Below are 26,262 nucleotides of genomic sequence, written 5' to 3'. Positions count from 1 at the left end.
AACTTAACCGCATTAAAATCCTAAGTTAACAATAAAGGACGTAAACTTTCGTTTCTTTCCTCGGGTACGTACTGCTCTGGCAGATGAACGCTAACGCAACAATCCTCTTCCGTGATGATGCTGGTGCTCATATGACTACAGCACAGCAATGCGAGTAGTGTGTGCACCAACTTTAATTCTCATTAGCGTAACAATATGTTGTTCCTTGACAGAAAAGCTGTCAAATGGTTCATCAACAAACATTATCATCATGCTCATGGATGATGTAAGTTATTTATCTGTGACTGATTATACAAACCAGCTACGAATGCATCTTTCGACTTATCTTTATGCACCCTGTGTTGACTTCTTGTTTTTTTGCGCATATTATTCTGTAAACATTTAGCTGACTTCCTCTGCTCTTTTTTTATAGATGGGCTGGGGGGACTTAGGGGTGCTTGGTCAGCCCTCCAAAGAGACCCCCAATCTTGATGCCATGGCAGCTCAGGGGATACTTTTAACAAACTTCTACACCGCAAACCCACTTTGTTCCCCATGTGAGTCAGCAGAAACAATGGTGATACAGTATCTGAGTCATTTGTACTTGTTTTTCAGATTAACCGAATAGATCTCTCTGTTTACTAATATATCTATGTCTGTCTCAGTGGTTACAGGACCGCTTGCTATGATTGCATATGAAATCATGAAAGTGAAAAATGTTTCTTTTTCCAGTGTAATGCCAGGTGAACAGAAATAGTACCATTGTGTTGCACATTTTTTTATTGATTTGAAGTTAAATGCTTCTCATTCTTCATTTATAGAGCAATACATCATGGGGTTAGCATGTGACAGACCTGAAAACCTGCCAAACCAGCTCAGTGATTTTGTTTTTATTTGTTTTAATATGTGAAGAAGATTGTTTGCTTGTCTTTGTGAAATCTCCTTTCTGAACAGAAGGAATGGCCTGATGAAGACATAATTTAGTACATGCAAACCAACCACAGGCGTGCAAATGGCTTGATTTTGCGAGAAGCTGCTGTTAAAGGGCAATGTCATTACCGACACCTGAATGAGTTAGACAGTGGAGGATGTATGGAGCTACGTGGATGTATATACTAATTCATATTATGTGGGTCATACAGGTGTCACATTGACCTTAGGTTTGGGGATGACAGGAATCAATACTCAGAATTTGAACAATGCCAGTGTTAACCAGAGCAGCACGTTTAATTCAGATCTCAGCTCAAGTCTTTTAATCTATTTTTAATCTTGAATGTTAAGAATCTTCATTGCAATGTTCACATTGGAGCAGGAACTAGTGAGAATCCCATTTTCAGATTTATTTGTTGATAATAAGAACATTCAAATTAAGGGCTAAAAATGTTAATATTCATTTTGTCTACAGCGCGAGCTGCGCTCCTCACTGGGAGGCTGCCTGTAAGGAATGGATTCTACACCACCAATGCTCATGCCAGGAATGGTAAGCTTCCACAATATTTCTTGCTGCATATAAGTTCCTCTTTCGCTATATTGTGTAAGTACCGGCTGTGTGTTTACCTGGTGACCAATTTCTTCTGTCTTTCCCTTTTCTCTCACACTTAAATCTTTCAAAACATTAAACGACATGTAATGTCAGACAAAGACAATCTGAGTTATGTCTCAAATATTTAAGTGTGACAAAATAGTAGAAATGAAGCAAATGTGAGGTGGAGACACTTTTCAAACCACTGTGTTTTAGTCACATGTGTTTGCATGTGATTAAAAGCTTTTATGTATTTTTTCTATTTCTGTAGCTTACACGCCACAGGAGATTGTGGGAGGAATCTCCAAGGATGAGATTTTGTTGCCTGAAATGCTAAAGAAAAACGGTTATATCAGCAAGATTGTTGGCAAGTGGTGAGTTTTGATTTATTTCCTATGTTTTCTACTTCCTTTAAACATTGAATAACCGTATTATTTGCAATGGATGCGTTGGTCCTCCTTCACTTGTTTTTACTTTTATTTATTTCTTTCTTTTGGCAACATATTGACTAAGTTTAGTCTGAAAATGAACCAAGCTAAATTCTAAACTCTTATGGTTCTTCAACTGTAATCATTTTTCTTTTGGATGAAACAAAAGAGAGAATGCACATTAAAATCCTGATTTTGGCTGAGCCTGATCAACTATGTCAAAAATACAGAAAGAAATATAACAAACTTGTAGACATGGTCACCAACCTATCCAAAAGAGATTGCCTAATCTTTGATTATGCAACTAATTATCTTGAACTTATGCAAATTGCAGAAGCCTTACATGTTTTGTGTTGGATAAAAGGCTTAAAACACAAACAACTTATTGAAATATTGTACATGATTAGGCCTGTTATGATAACAAATTATACTGGTCGATATAAATTGTACCAGCAGTTATTGCGATAAACGATAATATTGTTGTTTCGAGACCATTTTTAATTAATATAATGGTAACGGCAACATAATAATGCAAGAACACATTCTTAAACATCAGTAAACTTTAAATTCTAATGGATATTTAACTCTGGAATTGGAAGATATTTTAAATATCCAAAATAAATAAAGCAACAAATCAAGTGAATTTTGAAGTCTTCTTAAAAAAAATTGTCCTTCAAAAAAAGGAGTTGAGACCAAGGCACCAAACTGAAGACTTTAATCATCCAGTGTTTAGAAAGAGAGAAAAAAAAGAGATAAGCGACAAATCATGCCAATGGAAATTATTGAGTTTGTTTTAATTTATTATGTGATCAATTGAATAATTGATTATTGTGACAGGCCTATACATGATATACACTACGGTTAAATTTTCGTCACCTGTTGAATTAGTCATTAATCATTTTTGTCTTACAGTGTTTGACTGTCCCTTCTTTGTTTATGCAGGCATCTGGGCCACAGGCCGCAGTACCTACCTCTGGAGCATGGTTTTGACGAATGGTTCGGTTCCCCAAACTGCCACTTCGGCCCTTACAACAGCAGCGTCCGACCCAACATCCCCGTCTACAACAACTCTGAGATGATTGGAAGGTAGCGTCGCACACACAGGCACAGACGCGGAGACTAAAATTCAATAAAAACGTGTTTTCCCCACCTGACTCAGTTGTATATTTTGTTTGTCTGCTCCTCTGGATGAGCTCAGTGACTCCCTCCTCCCTGTCTACACTTCCTCCTCTGTACCAGCTGGGCCTGTGTATTCCATTTTCCGCCCATTTGTTTTCCCCAAAACAGCCATATGTGTATTCAGGGTCATTGGAGCCGGCAGCCGGGCGTGTTTTTCGCTTAGCCGTGGGTTTAATCAGCGCTGCATACCTGGGCCCTGGACAGAAATGTGCACACGCTCACACACGTGTGCGTACGCAGAGACACACACGCCCTCGAGAGACGGCAGGTTGCGCCGCCTCTGCGCGAGGACACCTGGAGGAAGTGAAGCATAAGAGAGAGATTTCTGTCACTGCTTCCACGCTTCAGTAGCGCCTCATAACAGTTCCCGCTGCTCTGCTTTGCTGAGACTTTGCACATATGTCTTCTCCCCCCACCCCAAAAAAAAAATAAAAAATTCCTCCAAACATCATCAACAAGTCGAAAATTAACTTTCGTTGTCTTAATGATATTATCCGCACTAGTTTAAGTCACTTTAGAAGGAAATTAAAAGTCCCATCTGGTCCTGTGCTCAATTGAGAGAAAAGAAATCAGATTGTAAAACTGAATAAGCAGAAGAGGTCAGGCTTTGTTTAGTTGGGATGATGGCTGTCATTTGTTTTCACAGATACTTTGAGGACTTTAAGATCGATCTACGGACCGGAGAGTCGAACCTCACTCAGATGTATTTGATGGTGAGTGAGCGCTTTACTGACGTCTCATTTCCAAAATTTCTGGCTCAGATCATCTGAATCTTTGTTTGTTTGGGGTTTTTTTTGGAGAAAAAAAATTACAGGTTTTCTTCCATTCAAAGAAAAGAAAACAGCATGACGGAGGACTGTTTCTGACCGAAACATGAAAGCACAGAAACAAATTGTCTGTAACAAATTAGAAAATGCAGTTTTATTGTTGTGCTGCTTTCTCCAGTGGAGGTGGATTATTGACTTTTTCACACTCTTGCAATGAATCTACATCAGTCTCTTTCTATTATGTTCCTATAACAGGATCAAAAGCAGCATGCTGAGGCACACTGCATGCTTGAGAGGTGTAATTCATCTCCACATTAGGAGCATGTCTGTGGAAGTGAGAGTGGTGTCAGATGCACGGTGTGTTTGGACATAAAAAGCACGTTCTGAAATTTGAACTCTTGTTTTTGAATTCTTCTGCAGCATACTGCAATAGAATCTGTTTGAATGCACGATAAATTTGCTGCATGATATTCTGCAATCTTTAAGTGTCTTAATAGACGTAGAATGTTTTTTTTTTAAAAACATGTTTTCTGTTGTTTAATTATTATAACTCTTTTATAAGACGAGGTTCAAGTTGCACAGTTTCTTCTCATTTTCAAAAGATCTAAAATCAGTTTGTTTTGGTTATGTTTCACAAAAATCTCCAGCCTAAGTTTATTAAAAATGTAAATAAAAGTTGGTTTTAAAAGCTAAGCAGTTAACCAATTCTATGTATAAAAATAAATCAATGTAAATATGATATAAACGTAATACTGTTGGGTATGTGATTTACTCCAACTTGTACACCTACACAACCTTTTTTATCTTAAGTAATTTATGAAACATCAACAATAGATTTACAAATAATGACTAATTTGGCTTACTTGAAACAAAAAATAATCCAAAAGTTGAACTTCCCTCTTGAGAAACATTTCACTGCGTGACTGCCTCAAAGTACCATTCACAACTATTCACTTTGTAAATTTGAAAAGGTGCATGCATGGACAACATCAACACCAAGTATATGAATTGCACGTTTTACTAACAGTAAATCTCCCACCTCTGCAGGAGGGCCTGGACTTCATACGGCGTCAGACTGAAGCCAAGCAGCCCTTCTTCCTTTACTGGGCCGCTGATGCCACTCACTCCCCGGTCTACGCCTCCAAAAGCTTCCTGGGGAAGAGTCAGCGAGGCCGGTAGGCAGAGCTGCACAAGATGAAGAATCACAGTCACCTTTGTAATACTACTGTGCAATATTACAAGTGTTATGCATTCTCATTCTGCGTGCTAATTGTATAGCTGTCTGAATAAGTGGTCTGTGACTGGGTTAGCGTGGTGCACATGAAAGTAGATAAAACATGTGGGTTAATGTAACATATGTCATCTTTGCAATGTTGAGGAATGGTATTGTAATTACATGGTTTTCTGATAGCGTGGCGCGGTTACTGAGAGGTTAAGCACGCCCTCGCTGACTTTTCAACAGATGCTCAAACATACTTGAGCTTCGTTTCATAGAGTAAGTGAATGCATGTGGTGAGGAGGACTGTGTTTCCCTGTGCGCTGCAGCTACGGAGACGCCATCATGGAGCTGGACCACAGCGTCGGTCAGATCTTGTCTCTGCTGCAGAATCTGGGCATCGAGAAGAACACGTTTGTCTTCTTCACCTCAGACAACGGAGCGGCTCTAATGTCGGGCCCACAAGAAAGTATGTCTACATTTCTTTACTTGGAAGTAGATTTAAGCCATTTTCTTCTTATTTGTGTCATCATGAGATTCATGCAGCTTCATGCCTCTGGTTCCTCAGGTGGCAGCAACGGGCCGTTCCTCTGTGGGAAGGAAACAACGTTTGAGGGGGGCATGAGGGAGCCCGCCATCGCCTGGTGGCCTGGGCACATCAAGGGAGGCGCGGTAAGCCCGCCTCCGACTTTCTGCCAAATCAAAGCCCGCTATCCTGCAGTCGTGAGCGTAAGGGAAGAGCTGGAAACAACGTGCGAATGTTTTTGCTCCCCAATTTCCTGGCCACGAAAGCAGAATTGTTCTCTGTGAAGCTGCAGGCAGGCGTATTATAAACCAGGTTGTGAGAGAATAACTAATTATTTCACTAATCTTCTTTAAATAACTGATATTTTTTGGGGTGTTGTGATTTATTCTGTGTCATTTAGGGCTTTACATGTGTACACTCTGATCCACTGGCACAATTAATTTTGAGTGGGTACTACAGTACTTTTATCAGAACTGTGATTTCAGCTACAAAGCGTGCGGGCCCTTCTTTGAACTGTTCCCTCAAATATTTTTAGCTGAAATAAATGCCCCCACTCTCTCTTTCTCTCTCTCTCTCTCTCTTTTTTTTTTTTCCTCTTCCTATTCCCCAATACAGCCCCCTCGCCCACCCCACCCGCACCGTGATCCCCTAAGCCTGTGCGTTCTGCAAATGACTTTTAATTGTATTAGGGGCAGCTGTGACACGGGGCTGTGACGCAGAGGGATTTTGTGGAGGAGCGAGCGGAGGCTGCAGTCTGCAGTAAGCCTTGCCCCTGGCTCATCTCACAGGGTTGTGCTGGGCCCTGATAGCGCAGCGGAGTAGTGAGGGAGAGGGGGATTGGGAGCGTCTTAAGCGGCTAATCTGTTTGTGTGTTTGCTGAGGTTGGATTGAGCCGTAATGAGGACTTCAGTATCTGAATATGCCAGGCGTTCAGGATAAAGGAACGGGGAGATGGGAGGGGGCTGCAGGAAAGGAAGCAAGGGAAGAAGTAAAATAGGTAGCTGGCGAAGAAAAGAGAAAGAGCATTTTTGAAGATGCCGCGTATTGAATGCCACTGCGTTTGCAATACCTTTGTTGACCCTGTGACGTTGTGTTATTGATCAAATGCAACAGAGAACGACTTTGTAGACAGACTTACTAAATAGATAACTTTATAAATCCTTCTATTTGTGCAGAACAATGCAAACAGATATTTGTGTGTGCTTCTATATCCAGCTACATTTGGGTTTGAAAGAGTTATGTTGAATCTCTGCTGGGCTGTGATGACAAAGCTGCTTTTGTTGGAGCTACTGTACTCCACAGATCTGGATTCATCGCTGTTGCATTGTTGCTTTGGAGGGAGGACAAGCGAGACACAAGGTTGGCCTCTTGCGCGTTCTGAAATCTCTGTTGATCTGTGCTTTGTGAAAGCCCCAAAAGCTGTTGGAGATAAACGCTGGAGGCACATAAGAAAGCCTTTATGAAAAGGGGATTTTCAACAGGTCCCTTGTAATCAGGGCACACTGATTCATCCCCCCTGTCAGAAGAGGAAACTTAAGAGAGGGAAAACTTATCAATTAGTGTGCAGGAAGTTTTCTAGGGGGTGTGTTGGAATGAGCGAGCGGGTGGGGTTGGTCTCGAAGCGGATGCAGATTCAGCATTCTCCTTGTCCCTGAGGAGGTGGAGGATGATAAGTGGCGGTTGCTGTATGAACAGGGATGGGGAAGTGGGTGGGCTGTCAGGCCCCGCAACATCACGGAGCTCCCCAATCCCTTTTGTTGGTTTATCAGTGGCAGACACGCATTCATACGATGGTGGAGATGGGGATGAAGGCGCTGCGTCCTCCGACAGGCAACGTTACCGCAAAGAAATAAAGGACAGAATTAAAATGCGAGAGTTTAGGAAGTGACGATTAGAACAAAGCAAACAGGGGACAGAGAGGAGGCGAAGAAAAAAAGTTTAGGACAGACCGAGACGGGTCATCTGACTCGCCACTCAAAGTTTGAAACTTTGAGTTTTTGTTACGCAAGTTATTCCCAACCAAATATCAGTGCTGCTTCTCCCCCTTTACGCCCCGTTTCCTTTAATGGCAGATGTTTCTGCAAGGATCTGAAAAAAGAAAAAAAATAAAGAGAAGAATTCAATCTGTTGGTGTTTGTGCCTTTCAGAGAGAGTGTCTGGGTGTGCAGATAGATCATGGAACTCGCTGCAGAACCTTTTCTGTGGCTACTTCTGTGGATACAGAAGAAAAGAGGAATTCATTTCAGTGCTTAGGAAGGAGCAGGCACGCGCGCGTGCGCTTGGCCGCGTGTGCGTCCGCATGTATGCCGGCCGCCGATAGGAGCGCAGCGGCACATGGCGCTGCAGCTGCACGGGCCTGATAGCACTATCTGATTGTGAGCGTGCCGTCTCCCTCTAAGGCTCGCTCAGGAGAGAATGGAACGGAAGATCAAGGATGACAGCGAAAAAATGGCATTTTATCTGAAAATAGTTCAAAGTTTATAAATAAAATAAAGCTTTTCACAGCGACTGGGAGAGGGAGATAAAACACCAGCTCGCTCCAGCTTCGGCAGCCTGCTCGCCCGGGCCGTGTCCTATCCCATGCTTCCTCTCCTCTCTTCCTTCTTTTTTTCCCTCCTTCTCCAAAAAACTCATTTATGGAAGGAAATGCATTTTGGAGTTTTGATAGTAAACCAGCATGTAGAGATTAGAGAGGAAACTGAAGAAATGCAACGCTCCTTCTTCACGAGGGCGTCCTATCATGCCTTTGTGGTAATAAAATGTTATCACAAATTCTTTTTGATTCCAGAGAGTTGAGTCGACAAGTGACAAATTATAAAGTTCATCTGAGAAATGAACAGGATGACGCTGTAATGGGCACGTCAGTGTCTGTGTACAGACTATTATAAAGGGAAATATGTGTTGAAGAGTGAGGCGGCTGTGATTTATTTTCTTTTTTATTCTTCCGTCTGACATCGGTTCCACATTGAAATCTGGTGACTAAAAAATTTGTTCTCCAGTTTTTTAAACACATTAAAAAAATCTCACTGTTTCAGTTTTTAATCCATCCATCCTGAGCAAGGCAGCAAGAAGGTTCTGGGTTCGATTCCCGGCCCCGGTCTTTCTGCATGGAGTTTGCATGTTCTCCCTGTGCATGCGTGGGTTTTCTCCGGGTACTCCGGTTTCCTCCCACAGTCCAAAAACATGACTGTCAGGTTAATTGGCCTCTCCAAATTGCCCCTAGGTGTGAGTGTGTGTGTGCATGGTTGTTTGTCCTGTGTGTCTCTGTGTTGCCCTGCGACAGACTGGCGACCTGTCCAGGGTGAACCCCGCCTCTCGTCTGGTACGCTAGCTGGAGATGGGCACCAGCACCCCTCCCGATCCCACTGAGGGACAAGGGTGTAAGAAAATGGATGGATGGATGGATGTTTCAGGTTTTTTTTAAAATGTTTGTTGCACATTTTTATAGTTAAATAAAGATTAGATAAAGATGAGAGATTTCAACGATGATTTTGTTCTGATTTCTGTTGGATTCAAAACCGCTGCCTCTGTCAAAGGGCCAAATGTTTTTCTCGTATGTGTTACGATACTTAGAAAGACAACCTGAAACATCAGGTCAGACCTCGTTTTGTCGATTGGTGCTCAGATTTCTTTTTCCTCCGTCCCGGTGCAGGTGAGTCTGCAGCCCGCGAACGTCATGGATCTCTTCACCACCAGCCTGGCGCTGGCCGGGATCAGCCCCCCAGATGACCGAATGCTGGACGGACTGGACCTGACGCCAGTGCTGTTGAACGGCTCCCACCAACTCGACAACAGGTGAATAAAAACAGTCAGACTCTTCCAGACTCTCCCTCTGTCTGACTTTGTCTTTGCTCATGACCATCAGAAAGGTGATGCCCAGGAGGAGGTAAACGGCACGTTTGCTGGTGATCCTCTGTGCTGCACGGGGAGGAAGACTTTCTATGACTTTGAATTGTGTGTTTGCATATTTAAAAGAAAGAATATGACCATTTGAGTCATAAACTTAAAGAAGTGGAACTAGGACATAATAAACATACAAAAGAGAAATATTTTTCTTTCTGTCTTGTTTGTTAGCGTGTATAAGAAGGTGTAAATCGAACCTTACGTTTCTCCTTTGCTTTCTCAACAGACCCATTTTCTTTTACCGCGGCAACGAGATGATGGCTGTGAGGCTCGGACAGTACAAAGCGCACTACTGGACCTGGAGCAACTCGCTGGAGGAGCTCAAAGAGGTGAGGCTCCCTTTCAATGCACTGTCCCTTCTCTGTCTCCGTACTTCTTAAATTGCTCTGTCACATTGCGTCTCGTCGTCGCTCCTAATCTTCCTGAAACACACCAACACTTTCCTTGTTGCTCATGTTATCTCAACAATGGCTCATCAATTGACTGCTGCGTACATCAGAGAGGAATGAATATTAATGAGGAACCCCCACATGTGCCAACTGGCGTCGTTCATCAACCAGTTGACTTGTTTGTTTAATCTCAGGTGGAAATGCCCCCCGTTGTCCCCGCCCCTCACGCAGCCCCCCCAACCATTTGCATACCACCATTCCCTGCTTGTTCTTCCGCCATCGCAGTCATGCCGACTCAGTGTGGATCAAACATGTCAGGAGAAGCAGGAAATCTACCACCTGAGAAGCAGGAGAATACGATGCCTTTTTGTCTCCCTTTCTCTCCGCTCTGTCCATTACAAAAAAAGAAAAGAAAAAAAAAACATGTCCTCCTGTCCTCTCCCTCCTTGGCTATGCTTTTCCTGCGATCCAGTTTGTTTTATGCCCCATCGGTCGCTTAAATTGCTCTCTCCTTCAGGGCCGCTGAATCAATAGCGGCCCCCTTTATCAACTCATGTGAACTGAAGTGGAACTTCACAAATAATGGCGTCTGATTGCCTGTGAGTTGCCTATCGATTGCTGCGCGTATGAATGTGGGAGGCAGGGTGGGGGGGCGGCAAAAAGGCAGTGAAGAAAACATGCACAAAGACGCTGTGGCTCCTCATGCAGAGGTGAACGTCTGTTTGTGCGTCAGTGAGCAAGTTTTGAATTTCTGCGAGGGGAAAGTTAAATGTCCACTTTGCTTTGTTGCTATAATGGATGGATCCTTAAACTGCGCCTGTGTGTGTGTGGGTGTGTGTGTGTGTGTGTGGGTGTGTGTGTGTGTGTGTGTGTGTGTGTGTGTGTGGGTGTGTGTGTGTGTGTGTGGGTGTGTGTGTGTATCGACTAAAAATGATATCCCATACGCATCCATCCACACATGCAGACGAGCTCCACATAAAAAGCCTACTGACTGAGTGTCTTATTCCTATGAGGCGACAGAGCTAACGATGATTTTTATTTTTATTTTTTTATGTAGTCATTTATGTTCACCTTGTTTTACGAGATGTGGATCATGACTGAATGAAACCTTGCATATAATCAGCAGGAAGTTTATTTGTGAGGAACTCAGTCATTTACGCTGCTCCGTTAAAAGAGTCAACTGAAGTGGTTTGAGTGTCATCGGGTTGCCCTGTTTCTCCTCATTATTAGATTTTCCTGTGACGTTACTTGATTGTGCTATAAAACGAGACTCCATGCCTGGAAAATACATGATGCCGCCTCTTTAAAAATCACTTACGTTCATGATTCAAGTGCATTAATAAACGCCCAAAAATGAACTCATGCAAGTAAGTGGATGAAAAAACTTTTTTATTAATGAGAAACAATTTTGTTTCTTAAAAATTACTACCGCCCAAACGCTGTGGTACAGTACCCGTTGAAGGAATGGTTAATCCGCAATATTCGTAAGATTTTTTTTTCCCAAAATAGATGCTCGAAGTGTTGCTTTTTCCCTTAAAAGAAAAATAAAAATCCCCCCTTTCACTCCTGGGTGGTTTCTGCATCTTATCTTGTCACGAATGCTGTGCTTCAGTTTGAAAGTAGCCTCGCTGTATCTGTGCTGCTAATGTCATGGGAGATATGGAGCTCTTGCTGTAATATCTTTGGCACAAGAGACAGACAGATACACAGAGCAGGCTTTTCACGCTGCTCCTCTGGGATGAGATTCTGTTTTTTTTTTTTTTTGTTGTTTTTTGTTTTTTTTTACTCTTCTCTGCATTTCTGAGCAGCTGGCTTCAAAAGGCAGGACAAGTCTGAATGAGTAGAAGCTCACATGTGCCTGCGTGTGTGTGAGTGTGTGTGCAGGTGGGGTATCAGTCTTCATTTTTGCTTCTTCTCTCCGTTCTGTATGTATTTTGAGGTGCTCCGATGAGTGATCCCAGAGGGGGGCAGCCACAGCACCTTACAGATGAATGCTTTTTCAATATTAGCAGTGCTCATCAGAAAGTGTGTGTTTGTTTGTGTTCGTGCATCCAGGCAGGGGGGCAGCTCTCCGTGGGGGGTTTGTGGGGGGTTTCTGCAGGAGAGAGTGTGACTCAATCAGGCTGCGATTACTGCCAGCCTCCTGAGAACGGCGTCAGGGAGCAGGAGCACGGAGATGAAGAGGAGGCAGGAGAAAAAGTCTTCTGTTTCAGAGACTCCAAAACCCCCTTTGTGATGCACCAGCAGCCGCTCCATGAATAACACAACAGATTGGAGGACAATATTGCATATAGACAGTGTAACAATGAGTAATCAGCTCAGGGTAGCAGGTGGCTGGAAGCAAAACTCGCTGGTGTTTGCAGCGGAGTACTTTGCAGTTTGCTGCAGATTTTCAGAGAAAAGTAATTGTCTGTTGAAAGTATTGAAAACGATCAAATGCAGAACATCGAGTAGACGTAAGCTTAAAGTTTGATTACTTTTTTCGAAGGTTTGAATTTTGGAGGAAAAAATAAAAAACACAAACCTGCTTTTCTGCCTCCTGAGAGACTGACCTCGGATTTTATGTTTGCTCTTTTGAGACAGGCTGACCTTTGTTTGAAATTTATGAGCGTTGTGCAGCCAAAAGTGGGCAGATCTGCCATTTCCTGTCAAATATTTTATACTAGAGCTGAACCAAGGATTCCCTTGGATATCTGGACGATTTATAATCTGTGTATAAGGACCACAAGCTGGCAGCAAGACATCCTTTTCCATTTTTGCGCTTATTTAACCAATTATGAATGTGACTTTCAAAATGCAGTATCCTAATCAATGTAATAAATACCTATGCATTAGGGGTGCACCGATTGCAGTTTTCTTCCTGATCGGCGATCGTTTGACAAGCCTAACTTGCTGATTCCAATTTTGACTGATACCAATTTGTTTCGTCTGAAATGTTGCTCAATATAGCAAGAAAGTTGTAGAGATGGTAACAGTGCGGTGACTATTGTTATTGTAAACATGCAGACATAACTTGGTGGGCCGGTCTGTCAATCAAACTTTTCTCATCGAACAGCAAAAGAGGACAATGGTTGATTCTTAGACCTTTGCCAAGCTAGGTAAGGTCGGTGGTTAAGATCGGCTTCACATGTAAAAATCGGCCGATCTCCAATCTCCCTAAATGAAGGAAATCGGCACCGATAAATCGGTGCACCCCTACTCCATGTGTGTGTGTGTGTTGCATTTTGTTCTATATACAATCAAACCAAAGCCTTACTTGTGTCAGAACAAATTTGATTTCATATTTATCTATTTTTTAATCCAAAAGTGCAAACTCTGTCATGCGAGCACATTGTGCCTGTAAGACCTAATGTAGATGACAAGGCCTTTCATCATCTTGTTATCCTCTCAAAGCCTTTTGATTACAAATCACATTCACTCATTTCCATGTGTGTTCATCTGCACGGTCCTAAAGGCTGAGTAGTGATTTCTCTCAATCATAGACTCACGCATACGAGAATCAATTGATTGAGAGCAAAGGGGCGCTCAGTGCCTTGTCCTCAGAAAGGGATGAACCAGATGATTACCCCGCTGTGGATCTGTTTTTAATCAAAACAAAACAAAAAAACAAACTCCCATCTTTTTGGTGTTTAAGCATGTGTTCCTTGATGTGTTTTGCTTTGAGTTTAGCAAAAACAAGATAAAATCTAGGAACATTTGATGCATGATTAGGCGTGATCTGGTAATTTTTGGGATTTTCTTTGGTATTTTCCTCATTCCCCTGTTTCCTTTTGTGGTCATATTATCCCCACACTTCTCTTAGCTCTGACATCTGGTTAAAATGCAAGCAGCTGTCAAGGTCCATCCAACTTACTGGATATAGTGTTGTAGTACAGATTGTGAATTTATCGCACTTTAAATATTAGGCCTCCAGTCGTTAAATCAAAGCAGTTCTTTTGCACAAGTAAAGAAAATATTGAGAAAATTAGTGATAATTTTGCAACTCTCCAGCCAATCCTTTAACTGAAGGTCTAATTTTGTATCTTAAAAGTTCTTTTTAAGATGCATAATTGTATTATTTTATGAAAGTTTATTTGGCCATTTCTTCATTGTTTTTCATTTTAATTCCAGGTTGTGTACATTTTCTGATTTTTCTTTTATCCTAATTGTAGTTTAGTCATAAATTAAACTCTCCTAAAGTCAAGTATAATGTTTTTGCACTATGTTGCCATGAACCTGCCACAAAGACACAGTTTCTTCATCTTGTTTTCCAGCTAAATCTATTAAAAATACAAATAAAACATTTTTCTTACGTCTGACACTTTCTCTGTTTCCACCCCACTCTATATGATGACTACTGAACATTAAGTGGGAAAAAAAGTGAAAGGAAAATTCTAAAGATAAACTTTAAATGATTCCCTCAGAAAGACCAAAGAACTATTCATTTAAGTCCATCTTAAAAGATCACAATAAAGTTTTACTCCTTCAGTGAAAAATATGAAGACACTTCTTCCTTTTCTTTGCAGGGGATAAATTTCTGTCCAGGTCAAGAGGTTCCAGGTGTGACAACTCATGATCAGAAGGAGCACACACTTCAACCACTTATTTTCCATCTGGGGCGGGATCCTGGGGAGAAATACCCACTCAGGTCAGTTGTCTCAAAGGATAAAATGTAAACCTGTCACCTGTCAGAGGATCAGGGCAACGTTTAAGCTCGGAACTGAAGAGCTCGGCGAAAGAGAGCAAATACAGATTAAAGGGGTGGGGAGTTTAAATGTTGTTTGGCTGCTGTGCAGAATGTGTGTGTGATCAATGGAGATTCAGTGGCATGAAAAAGAAGGCGGCGGATTGATCCACTCAGCCGGAGCGCGCGTGATTACACCCTCCTCTTTGTGATTGCAAACAGCTCCTTAAAGATTGCTATCTGGCCATCAGCCCTCCTCCGGCGGGCTCCTCGCAGGTTAAAATTGCAAGATAAATTGTTCAGGTCTAAATTGAGAGCAAGTGCTGTTTAATGTGTTTTGTGTGTCTCAGCCTGAGCCACGAGGAGAGTTAAGGCTCGCCGATGCCAGAGGACACACAAACCGCCGAGGATGACTGAGACTATTACTAAATAAGGATGCAAAGATAAACGAAGCGTCGTCTCTTGCTGTTTATTTTCAATGCAGGCTATTAGCGGGATCTTTTAAGGGAGAAAAAGGCTCAGCCTGATACCATGACTAATACATTAAGATAATCTCAGAGCGCTTTGATGGGGGAATATTCTTTTTTATGCTTTCTGGCACCCTCCTGGCATAAAAACCTCCTACACTGACCTTTCTTTTCTGCCTTCTGACGCTCTCTGCTTTTCACATTCTGACTGCGGCCTCGTCTCTCCCCATCTTCTCTTCCGGCTCGAACTCCTTTCCGTTCTGCAGTGAGATTGGATGATAAAACATTAATGTTGTTTTTCATTTGTCCATCCTTTAACCTCACTATTCACTTGGAAGAATAAAAGAAAAAAAAAAAAGGCAAGAGCCAATCAGTATGCAGCCATGTAATGTGCTGAGTGCTTTCAGAGATGCGCACACGTTGCTTAGCTTTTTTTTTTGCTTCTGCAACAAGAGGTCGTGAGTTTGCCTCCAAGATTACAGTTTAAATTCAACCTCAACCACCTCTTTAAACTCATGTACTTTTAATGCCACTTTCTTGAACTTTTGTTTTGTTCCTTTTGGTTGTAGAATTCATATTTCGTTTGTTTTTCATTTTCAGTCTGAATTATCACAAAATTACATCAGAATCCACAAAAGGCAGTATTCAAATGACTGTGCCGCTTTACGCTTCTTTGACTTTGGAGATTTAAAAAAAGTTTGGAGCAAGAAATAAGTCTAGAATAGTGTTTCTTTGTTCATTATTATTAAAAATGAGATCCTTCTATGTTGGTTTCCATTACGAAGCTTTACTAAAACAGTTTGGATTGGAAAAAAACAACAGTGACAACAGTATTGGTCGCTATGGCCTTTTACTCTCTTTTTATAGAAATCTTCTGACATTTCCTCAATATTTTGTTTTTGAGAGATTCAGCTTATGCACAGTTAAAATCAGATATTTACATGTGCGGTATAAAAACGCATATTTTGTCACTTTCTGACATTACATCAGACCGAACACTTCGTATTTTAAAAATGTTTAAGTCATTTAAAATGGCTCAAATGAGATGTGAGCCAATTCTGGGTGGGTGATGTTTTATCGTTTTGTTTAAAACATTGTCTTTAAAAAAATTTGGGTTTCTATCCACAAGGTTTTCACAAAAGCTTCCTGGGATTTTGTCTCATTCGGGTTAATTAAATCACATTTGCTCTATGTTTAGGATCATTCTTTATTTGGAATATTAATTTGTGCACAAGCTGTGGCTTTCTGTCTGATGTCTTCAGATGGTGCTTCCATACCTCCTAATTGTACACTTTCCTGTTGATGTCATCTATTTTGTGAAGTCCCCCCTGCAGTCGAGTTCCCACACAGCATGATGCTGCCACCATGCTTCACTGTTGGGACGTTGTTTACAGGCTGGCACGCTTTGACTTTTTACCCTTAAATGTAATGATGGCATTATAACCAAGCACTTTCATTTTGGTTTGCTCTCTGAGTACATTTGCAAAGTATAATCTGGCTTGCATAATTGAACAGATGAACGTGCCGCACGTCTTCAGGTATCTGGAAATTGCAGCGTAGGATGAATCACATTTGTGAAAAAGGTTCACGATTCTCATCCTGAAGTCTTGACCTTGACGTCTCACAAGGAAGCATCGTTTATAACGTGTTGTCTTGAAATACATAATTGTCGTAAAGACGCAGTAATCCTACTGTTGGGAATGAAAACTTTAATGACAAGACATTAAAAAAATCCTTAAATATTCTGGAGTTTAGCTGAAAGAAAAGGTTCTGTGTCTTTTGCACTTTTCATGCGTTTCATTCATAAAAATACAACCAGAAATTGGGGGGGGGGAAATCAATTGGTGTGTTTCTAAACACACCGATTAATAAATAAATGTGATTTTGATTACGACCAAAACAAACCTGAGAGTCCCAGTTTTCCCCGTGTTAGATCGCCTCCCTCTCCGTGGGGACCTTCCTGCTTAAGCCTGGGTGGGTGTGTGCTGTCCGGGTGCTCTTAGGTCCCCCAGCTGGACTGGCTGCCTGGCCATCATTAATCTCTGTCACCACCTAAAGAGCCACTTAAGATGATGTAGGACCTGTCTGCACACATACCTTCACTACTGTCGCAGGGCGTGATACGGCAAAGAACACACACAAACACATTCCCCAATTAGCCAGAAAAGTGGCATTAGTTACGATTTCGTAAACCAGAAGATCGCTCAGAGTTTATGTTGTCATTTAAGTTTGTTGGCCTGCTGGTGACTGCAGCCAGAACCTGAAAACCCCAACGTAAGCCATCTGCTCGGAGTGCCAGGCAGACGCTGACCAGAGTCCCGCAGCTTAGTATTTCTGGGGAGCTTCTGCCCTGAGATTAACACATCCCACTTTCTCACCACCCACCCGAGCTCGCATCCCAGGAGTCCCTCCCTCATCCCCGCCGCCACACCGCAGGGGCTGCCCCTGCGTCGGCCTGGCCGCATCTGCTGCCTGCCACCGAGCTCTCGCGTCTCCAATCAATAGTCCTCACTGAAGAGCTCAATTTCCACCGGGGTGGAGAAGACGGCGGAGGGGAGGGGTGGGCAGGACAGATGTATTTGATTGTCTCCTCAATTCCCCCACCTTCTGCTACTGTGTGCTTGTTTGGAAATGAGTGTGTGTACGTTTGCGTGTGTGCGCGTGTGTTCCTGCAGTAGTGTTATGAATCAGTAATCAGAGCGGTGACACACCTGAGCAATGCCCTCATCCCCCTTGGGTGCCATACATTATAAATCAAAAGAGTGCATTTGCATAGAGCCTGCTTATTATTCCAGATTTTGCCTCTACACAAGTAAGCTAAGGGTTATAATCATGATAATGAGCTGTGCTGACTGTGAGCTTTTCATTAGCTGTACGCGGAGGGGGCGCAGGAATAAATGATATTATTAGTTTTTGATTTAGAGGTCCGCGCCACGAGTTTTTGCCCTTGCATAGACAAAACAGCGGAAAACTTCGTACGCCGTGCTGCTTTGTCAGGGCCACCCCCTGCTGTGCCTGACCACTTGTTCTGATGAAATCTCCTTCACGTGCACATGCAAATGCAAAGAAGAGAAAAGTCACAGGCACAGATCAAGATTAGCTAGAAGCAGTATTTGGGAATTTGGTAGAAAGCTTCTGCAATCTCTGGGTTTTTTTTTTTTCCTTTTAACCAGTCTGTTTCCCTCCTGAATCACAATGCTCTGTGGCACACAAGGAGAGAGACTAATTGCAGTCAGCACACTACCAGCCAAGTAATTGTAGGCGAAGTAAAGAACGAGTATCAAGGAAAAGGAGCAGGTGCTTGCTGATGGAGGAAGCCTTGCTACCCGGTGGGAGATCTAAGAGGGGAGGGTAGGTGTGAGCTGGACAGGGCCCGGGGTTATTACTCTAATTGACACTTCACCTCACACACATGCACACGTTCCCCGGGGGCCAATCAGAGCGCCTCGGCTCTGCAGTGGAGGGATGGATGGAAGGCTGGCACAGGTGCTGCCGGCGAATGTATCAGGGGTGTAATTGCACTGCTGATATTTGTCTATCCCTGTGTCACGCCACCAGACGCCCGCCCCCCCTCTCCTCCCCAACACACACACACACGCACACACACACACAGCCCATTAACCCTACAGGTCCTATTGAGAGCAGCGTTCCTTTGAAAGCCTTCAGGGCCCCTGTGTTTTACACTCTGAATATAATAATGCACAGAGGTGCTCACACTCGCTGGTGTCCAACAGCAGTAATTGAGAGACAGGGGATGTGATGGGGGTTACATAGTTCACCCTGCTGAGTGTGCTTTGCCAGAGCTGGCCAGAGTAGCGTGTCTGTTTACGCATTTGTGTTTCAGTTCTTTGATCCCAACGCTGATATAATGAGCTAAGCTGCCTTAAATGTGCGTGTGGTTGTGTGTGTGGGGGGGGCGTGCGCGTGTGTGTGTCAGTGATAGATATTAGTTGGAAACCAAACAGGTCAAAGAGATAAATGATCAAACTACTCTTGGATGTGTATTCTGATTAGGATTAAAAATGAAACTTAATTCATGTACGTGTGTGTGACAGCATAGAGCTCATCATGCTCACTTTAAAAAACAAAACAAAACAAAAAATTATAAATTGCTTTAATTTGGTTAAATAACAGACAACATTTCCTATGTCTGGTTTTTCCATCTGTCCTCATAAATCTGAGCAAATCAGTTGTCTTTGGGTTTTGGTTCCTGAATTTAAAAAAAGAAGAAGTGTCAAATGGGACTCTGGGATGAGGTACTGGACATGAGTTTTGTTTGCTTGTTTTTTTATGTTTTGCTGTTCAAAATGGATGTAGAGTCCTAGACAATGCAACAAGCAATCAACAGAGATCAGATAAATCAGATTGGCAGGTCAGGAAAATTTGAATTGCTTTATTTTCTTCTTCTTTTTGTCTGAGGTACCAAGTGCATCAAAACTAAGAAATCCGTAACGTTTGAGAAAATATGAAGGCACAATGTTCTTTTTGTTGTTATTATAATTATTATAATTTTCTGCTGGAGCAACATTTTTTTGTTAGGCTGAAATTATGAGCCGTTAACTGAGCCATTAATTTTGACCCAAACTCCTGAGGTGTCTGCTTGAAAATGAATGAAGGATTTAATTTTTCAGCATTAAAGGAGCCCTAATTGAGACAAGTTACAGAACGGCCTAACCAAAGTGCCGAACTGAACCCCGCCAAAAATCTAACCAGTGACCTGAAGAGAGATTTAATCACAATCTGATTGGTCTGGAGAACGAAGCGTGGACAAATGTTACCAGGCGAAGATGCAGATTGCAGATGGATTATTACAGACAAATACGACAGGCTGAGAGTAATCTTTTTCTGGATTCAAAGATTCCAACATTCTTAATGAAAGCTGTAAAACATTTTTGCTTCGTTTTAGCTCGTAGGAGGGGGAAAAAAAAAAAGTGTAATCCGCAAACTGGAAAACATGGCCTGGAAAAGCCTGGCTGTTGCGTCGCTCATCACTTCATTGAATAAATGTCAGCAGTTGCTGGTTGCTGTCGTCATTTCTTATCGCATGTGCTTGCAGCGTTTTGTCTAAGGAGTACCAGGAGGTTCTGTGCAGCGTCTCTGCAGTTGTGCAGCAGCATCAGAAGACTCTGGCGCCCGGTATGCCCCAGCTCAACATGTGTGACCTCGCTGTGATGGTAAGTCTGTGCGTCACCCAGGTTAAGTTCATTCAGATATGACTACTAATCCTGAGGTATTCAGAGCGCCGTGGTTATGTGTAGTTTTCACTGATTATGTTGTTGACTCTAGTTACATTAAAAGCTATATTTTCAATTATTTAAAATTTTCTATCTCACTTCAAATGAACGCTGCCAAGATCTTCGCTTTCTCATTTGTGCTACAGCACTGCCACCTTGTGGCCAGTGAAGGAAAGCTTCTTAAGCTTCTCTATTGGTCTTTTAAACTTAATCTCTTTGCGAGTCACTTATGATGAATATTAACAACCTGCTTCCTGTCATGCTATAAACTGCAGATTGAGCTTAATTTGGAGATATTCTTTCAAATAACCATAAGTTATGTTCAAAAATTCTAAATTTATTGCATTTTAAATGAGATTCGTTTGTTTTTAGAGGTTTTTTGGATTGTTTGTTTTCTTTAAGCAACTGAATTGTAGATGACAGTGTCAACATTGGTTGTACTATTGCAATGTAAATCAGTTGCTACAGAAATGTGCACTATTGCATCTGTAATCAAGACACAGAATTGAAAGTTTTCCCCATTTGTTATAGAAAAGTTAAAGTTTGTTTTTCATTCTTAGGGTGCACATTAATGCACAGACACAAACTATGATGTCCTTAAAATCGTTATTGTACAGAACAGCAGGCAAACTCTGCTAATAGCTTGCTCTTAAATGCTAAAATAACATGAATGTCTTTCTAATGGCGAATAACTTGAGGGTTGCATATCGTTTTATATGTCTGTTTCTGTCTGTTTCCTTGTACAGAACTGGTCTCCTCCTGGCTGTGAGAAGTTGGGAAAGTGTCTGAAACCACCCACGTCTGCACCCTGGAAGTGCAACTGGCCACACTGAGACGCACGGACAAGACAGAGTCGAGAAAACAAACTTGAAGATGTGCCTTACAGCACATTATGAACAAATATTTTTACTAAAGTATATTTTTGAAATCTTTGCCAAATCATTCATATTCATTGTTGCAGAAAATGTTATGGGAATAAATCAAGAGAAATGTGGTGCTTCTTGAACTAAACATTAATTGTGCTGAAAGGGATGATATATTTATGCTGATTGAGCCTAAAAAGGGATAAGTTGCCCTACATTTTTTCAGTCTTCGCATTTTGCACTAGAAAATAAATCTATTTTGGTATGAAGATGATGACTTTGTGGGAAGTCAGCTTTAGACAGAAGGTGTTTTCCTTTTTCTCCTCTTATAGCCTGATCCTTTCTTTCTTAGATGTTTTTTTTTATCATCAGGTAAAATCAGTAGATAAAAGTGGGCATCTTTGTGCCTTTTCTGATCGATCTAACTTTTTACATGTCCTGAAGAGAACAGCTCAGAACTTCAGAGCTTTTATAATTTGTACTTCATTTGGGAAAACAAATGAAGTACAAGTTAAAAGCCATATTTTGAATCATTCATTCTTGTGTTCAAAATCAGACTTGCTTTTTTTCTCTTCTGTTTATTCACATTCACTTTATTCTATGTGTCCTTTCTGGCTGTTTGGGATATTGTTTCAATTTTCTGTTTTGCGTTATTTAAAAATACAAAGTGTTGTCCAACCTTTTTGTGCAACTCTCATCTGTTCAAAAAGTGTTTCACAAAGATAATATTTGTAATAATTTGCTACGTTGTTTTTGTGAGCCAAAAACAACTTTCAACGAATTATTTAAAACCAAAACTAAAACAATAAATTGGTTGGGGCCTGCCAAAGCAATGCATACCGAGAGCAGCACAATGCCCTGCATGCCCCCTCACTGCATATGTATATATGTAGTTTTTAAGTTGGATTTTTTTTATTTTTCAAAAATTAGGTTTCTGCAATAACAGATAATTTTTTTTACTCGACTTTAACAGAGGTTCCAAAATGCTTGGAGAGTGCTATGTTTCTGTAAATTACTGATCCAGTGACCCTAATACTTTCTGCAAGTTGTCATGAATCACTACTGAACAAAAAATAAATAAAAATAAACCCTTTTCTAAAGCATGTATAAACGGTTTTGGTAAAATTCACAATATTGCAGAAAAAAAAGTAGAAACTGTGAATGTTGAACTCTAAGATGTAATTTCCTCAATTTAGAGTAACCAGAAAAGTCAAATATTTAAGAATTTAGCAGAACATAGCGGCAAACGTTGGAAGCAGGTTCAGTTACATCAACCAAGACGACGTTTTGGTTGGATTGTTGGGATAAAAGTAGCAACCATAAAGAATTGAGTTTTAAAGTAAAGTCAGTGCTGCTAAAACCAGCTTCACTTCACAGTGAGCATGTCGTTACTGTAAAGAAGGAAGTAGTTGCCAAACAACCACAAAAATAATGTTTTTAAAAGCAAAGCTAAAGTTTGCAGCTAATCACACAGGCTAGAAAAAAATGCCCACATGTAGGAAAACTACACAGATGAGAGTAATGGTGTCCAATGGATTAACTATTGAATTATTTGGACACAAGTGTGTGGGGAAATAGCCACCATCCGCACTTTGAAGCTTCATATCAACATGCCGCAGCAAATCCTTGAGCTGTTTTCCTGTCATTTAAACAGATTATACAAAGTAGATTGAATAATGAGCAGCAGGAACTTAAAATTACTCACCATGACCCCAAACCACTACAAATTGCCTGCAGTGTGTTGTTTTAGCAGAGCACTGTCCAAACAAAACTAATTGGGTTGTGGATTAGGAAGTAGGCCCCATAATCTAAAATATGTTTACTGTAAAAGTCACGTCTATAAAAAGAAAATGGCTATAAACTGCAGAACTGATGAAGCCTTTTGGAGGAGACGCCAAAATGATCGAGTACCTGAAGGACACAGACTAAACTTTTGCTAAAACTAATCTGATTTTCATTTCAGATGAATGAAAATCGGTTTTCATCCAGCTGATTTTGAAGCTAAAATTTGCAGGTGGACCTTTAACCAAAGCCTAAGTATTCTTCCAAGTCTCTTCTAGTCATGTTTACACATGTTAGTAGATGAGCCACGTCCACACACCTGGACACCTGTGCAGGGTTGCGAGGGCATGATGTCTTTCTCTAGGGGTCACTGGGTACCCGTCCAACATTCGCCCCTCTCCTTCACTAGACAAAACAGAGATAAGCAGGACAAACAACCTTACACACATGCACACTCATACCTAAGTGCAAATTAGAGAGAAATATATTGCAACATATATTTCAGAACTTTGGGAGGAATACGGAGAGAACATGCAGAAAGACCCCAGACAAGGACTTGAACCAAGGACCTTCCTGAAGCAATGCATCGCTGCTAACAATCGATTTTACACCAGGTAATTACAAATGCCAAAAGAAAAGTCACATTACAAGGCAAGCAATGTAAGGGGAAATGTAATTGATACATAACAAACAACAAAGGTAAAACAAATGGGTACAGAAGTTCTAATGAAATGTAGCTGCAGTGAACAGTAAAGTTTTCATTCCGGTTTTAAATGAGCATCCAGTTTCTTCACACCTCAGATCTGCTAAATTTGTTCTCTGTTCCTCTAAGAGGATGGGCAGAAAAGGCTTAAGTCAGCTGTATGAAAGCCTTTGAAGGATTTAAGGAAGTACACATTGCACTTAAATGTGATGTGTCGCTAACAAATATAGGTGTTTTTTTATTCTATTTTATTTCTGAAGTTTAACTCTGTGTTTTGGCACTTTTGCTCAGCAACTACTGTTTCTTGCTTTTTTAACTAATAAGTTTGTAATACAGTCTGCAGTATCGGTTTTGCAGCAGGCCTGAGTGGTGCATATCATTAAAGGCTAATTTTACCTCATGAAAAGAAACACAAATAGTTTTTTTTTATTTTTTTAACAACAGTCATTTCCTTTACCAGCTCAAGGGAGCTGTAAGTTGCATGTTACAGGAAGTAGACGGAACTGTCATGTTGCAAATGAAATAACACCATCATGTCAGGGAGCGACAACCAAAAAACGGTAGATGTAGATGCTGCTTTTCTCAAATCCAGGAGGGGGATAGTCAAAGTGGCGGAGATGGTGAGATATTTTTGTATCCCTTTGTAACATTTGGCATTTTGCTGCAGATGTGAAAAGGTTAACATGTCCTTGTATGGAACTGCGCATGTAAAAAAAAAAAAAAACGGAAGTGAAACAGCTTGTGAGGCAGTTTGCTAACAGGAGTGCACACTTTATTGTTTTTAGAGACTAAGTCGAAAAATTGACACAGACGTAGCATTTTTTTCAGAAAAAATTCAGAATTGTTTGTCAGAAAGATGAACAATGAGTCTATCTGCAAATCTCACATGCACCCTCTACCGAAAGTTCATTGAAAGTTCTCGCATAACTTAATTTCCTATTCTGTCTCAGGGAACCCTGCTCGTTGCATTTGTGTGTTTCGCTGTTGCCTCCACGCCAAAGTACCTTACGGCCACATTGTTGGAGTTTCTAATCACTCTACTTCTGCTGCTTTTGTATCTACTGAAACTCAACAAGAGGATCACATTCCTCTTTTGGCCTATTGTTGTGAGTGAAACCTTACCACACGGCACTGCACTTTGTGCATTTTGTAACATTTAAAGACGCCATATGGAAAAGGATTCAAATTTTTAGGTGGCGGTGCTAACCATTTTTTTTTCTTTCATTCTTTAGGATGTTTTCAACTCAGTGTTTGCAGCGATCTACCTCCTTGTCTTGAGCCTGATGGCGTTGACTTCAAACCCTGTCACGGGAGCCATGGTTGGAGGGGTGAGAATTGCCTTTGTAAATCCATAATTAAGATTTAATGTAAAACCAAATTTAAAATAAACAATAGTGATGCTGTGGTGGCTTATGAATCAGGAGTTTAAGTGGGATTTGGCTACAGAATCAAATCCCACCACAACCTTAGACTGGCTCCGAAATTAGCTTGTTGATTTCAGACTTAACAGCTTCAATCTTTATCTTAAAGTGCACATTAATCAACATTAGTACCATGTTCCGTCATATAATTAATTTTCATTTGCCGTCCCCGGCAGGTTCGTGATATTAGATAAAACATTACATGATGTGTTGATTTGCTCTGTATTCACAGGTGGTGAGCCTAATTTCAGCTGGACTTCTATTTGTGGACAGCTACACACTTTTCAAAAACATCACATTCAACAAATCAAGAAATGAAACGCAGAATCAAAGCAATGAATAAAAACTACATAGTCATTGAAAAAGCATTAAAGGAGGCCACAAGCCTCACCAGCTCAAGAATTTGTCTGTGTTGTATTTAGAGACTGTTATATGTTTTTCAATGTTTCTGGCCCAATTTTCTACATTAGGTAACACCAATATAAGTCTATTTTTTTTGTAATAGTTATAACAAGTGAAATGCAAAAAAAATATTTTGTTCAAAATAAGTCTTCAATAAATACACACAGCATACAATTACTTAATTTATCATATAATCATCTATGGCAAACCTGTCAGAAAATTCATCACTTATTTTCTGTCCTGTTGAAACATGTGTTTTATTTTGTGAAATATGCAAAAAAAAATATCACCATTTGAAACAAGTTATCAATATGTCAACGTATTTCTTGTATCAAAAAAGTAAAATGTATAAAATATGAACATGAAACATTTAATCTGATGGGAATATAAATAAGATAGAGGCGTTAGGGAGGGAAAATGACACAGATAAAAGAAATCCTAAGAGTCCTAAGTGAAAGGTGGAAAAGGAAAATCCATAAGGAGCATTTCAATGCTGGGACCTATTTTTGAATGTGATATTTACTTATTCAAAACAACAACAACAACAACAACAACAACAACAACAACATATATTTGTTTGGAGAAAATAGATGAGATTTTTCACATGATTTTCTCTATCAGGCGCATATTGACTACTATCAACTGAAGTCGCCCTATCAGTGACTTGTCTATATGCCTTGAAAGTCGCTTTTGTTGGTCAACTGTATGAATAAAGATTTCCATCGTGACTTTATGTTTCCTCTGAGTGTTTTTGTGGGGCTGTGTGTTCACGCAGCTGCAGCGGGCATCACGTTTCACATCTGGAGCTCACAGATGTT

At 41.0% G+C, this 26,262-nt stretch overlaps 2 protein-coding genes across 2 annotated transcripts; both read left to right on the top strand.

Moving 5' to 3' along the window:
• Positions 1–88: 88 nt before the first annotated feature.
• On the top strand, positions 89–21,267 carry galns (galactosamine (N-acetyl)-6-sulfatase). Its single transcript, XM_008405107.3, has 14 exons — positions 89–265; positions 413–536; positions 1,385–1,459; positions 1,773–1,875; positions 2,872–3,015; positions 3,755–3,821; positions 4,923–5,050; positions 5,421–5,560; positions 5,660–5,763; positions 9,270–9,412; positions 9,747–9,849; positions 14,415–14,536; positions 20,096–20,213; positions 21,020–21,267. The coding sequence occupies exons 1-14, from the start codon at positions 149–151 to the stop codon at positions 21,104–21,106; spliced, it is 1,575 nt and encodes a 524-aa protein (XP_008403329.1). The 5' UTR covers positions 89–148; the 3' UTR covers positions 21,107–21,267.
• Positions 21,268–23,022: 1,755 nt separating this feature from the next.
• cklf (chemokine like factor) lies at positions 23,023–26,172 on the top strand. The gene is made up of 4 exons (XM_008405108.3): positions 23,023–24,241; positions 24,572–24,727; positions 24,854–24,949; positions 25,275–26,172. Exons 1-4 carry the CDS (start codon positions 24,155–24,157, stop codon positions 25,383–25,385), a joined length of 450 nt encoding a protein of 149 aa, XP_008403330.2. The 5' UTR covers positions 23,023–24,154; the 3' UTR covers positions 25,386–26,172.
• The last annotated feature ends 90 nt before the right edge of the window (positions 26,173–26,262 follow it).

This window comes from Poecilia reticulata, chromosome 3 (genome assembly GCF_904066995.2).
Source record: "Poecilia reticulata chromosome 3, P_reticulata-male-v2, whole genome shotgun sequence".
NCBI classification, from domain to species: domain Eukaryota; kingdom Metazoa; phylum Chordata; class Actinopteri; order Cyprinodontiformes; family Poeciliidae; genus Poecilia; species Poecilia reticulata.
Note: the sequence above shows the minus strand (reverse complement) of the source record. Positions and strands in the feature narration are given on the sequence as shown.

Bases quoted from the DNA above. Each gene is read 5' to 3' on its own strand.
- galns (XM_008405107.3), top strand. From the start codon at position 149: ATGCGAGTAGTGTGTGCACCAACTTTAATTCTCATTAGCGTAACAATA. The intron at 3,016-3,754 runs GTAGCGTCGCAC...TTGTTTTCACAG, and splicing joins AACTCTGAGATGATTGGAAG to ATACTTTGAGGACTTTAAGA. The intron at 14,537-20,095 runs GTCAGTTGTCTC...ATGTGCTTGCAG, and splicing joins GGGGAGAAATACCCACTCAG to CGTTTTGTCTAAGGAGTACC.
- cklf (XM_008405108.3), top strand. From the start codon at position 24,155: ATGTCAGGGAGCGACAACCAAAAAACGGTAGATGTAGATGCTGCTTTT. The intron at 24,242-24,571 runs GTGAGATATTTT...ATTCTGTCTCAG, and splicing joins TAGTCAAAGTGGCGGAGATG to GGAACCCTGCTCGTTGCATT. The intron at 24,728-24,853 runs GTGAGTGAAACC...TTCATTCTTTAG, and splicing joins TCCTCTTTTGGCCTATTGTT to GATGTTTTCAACTCAGTGTT.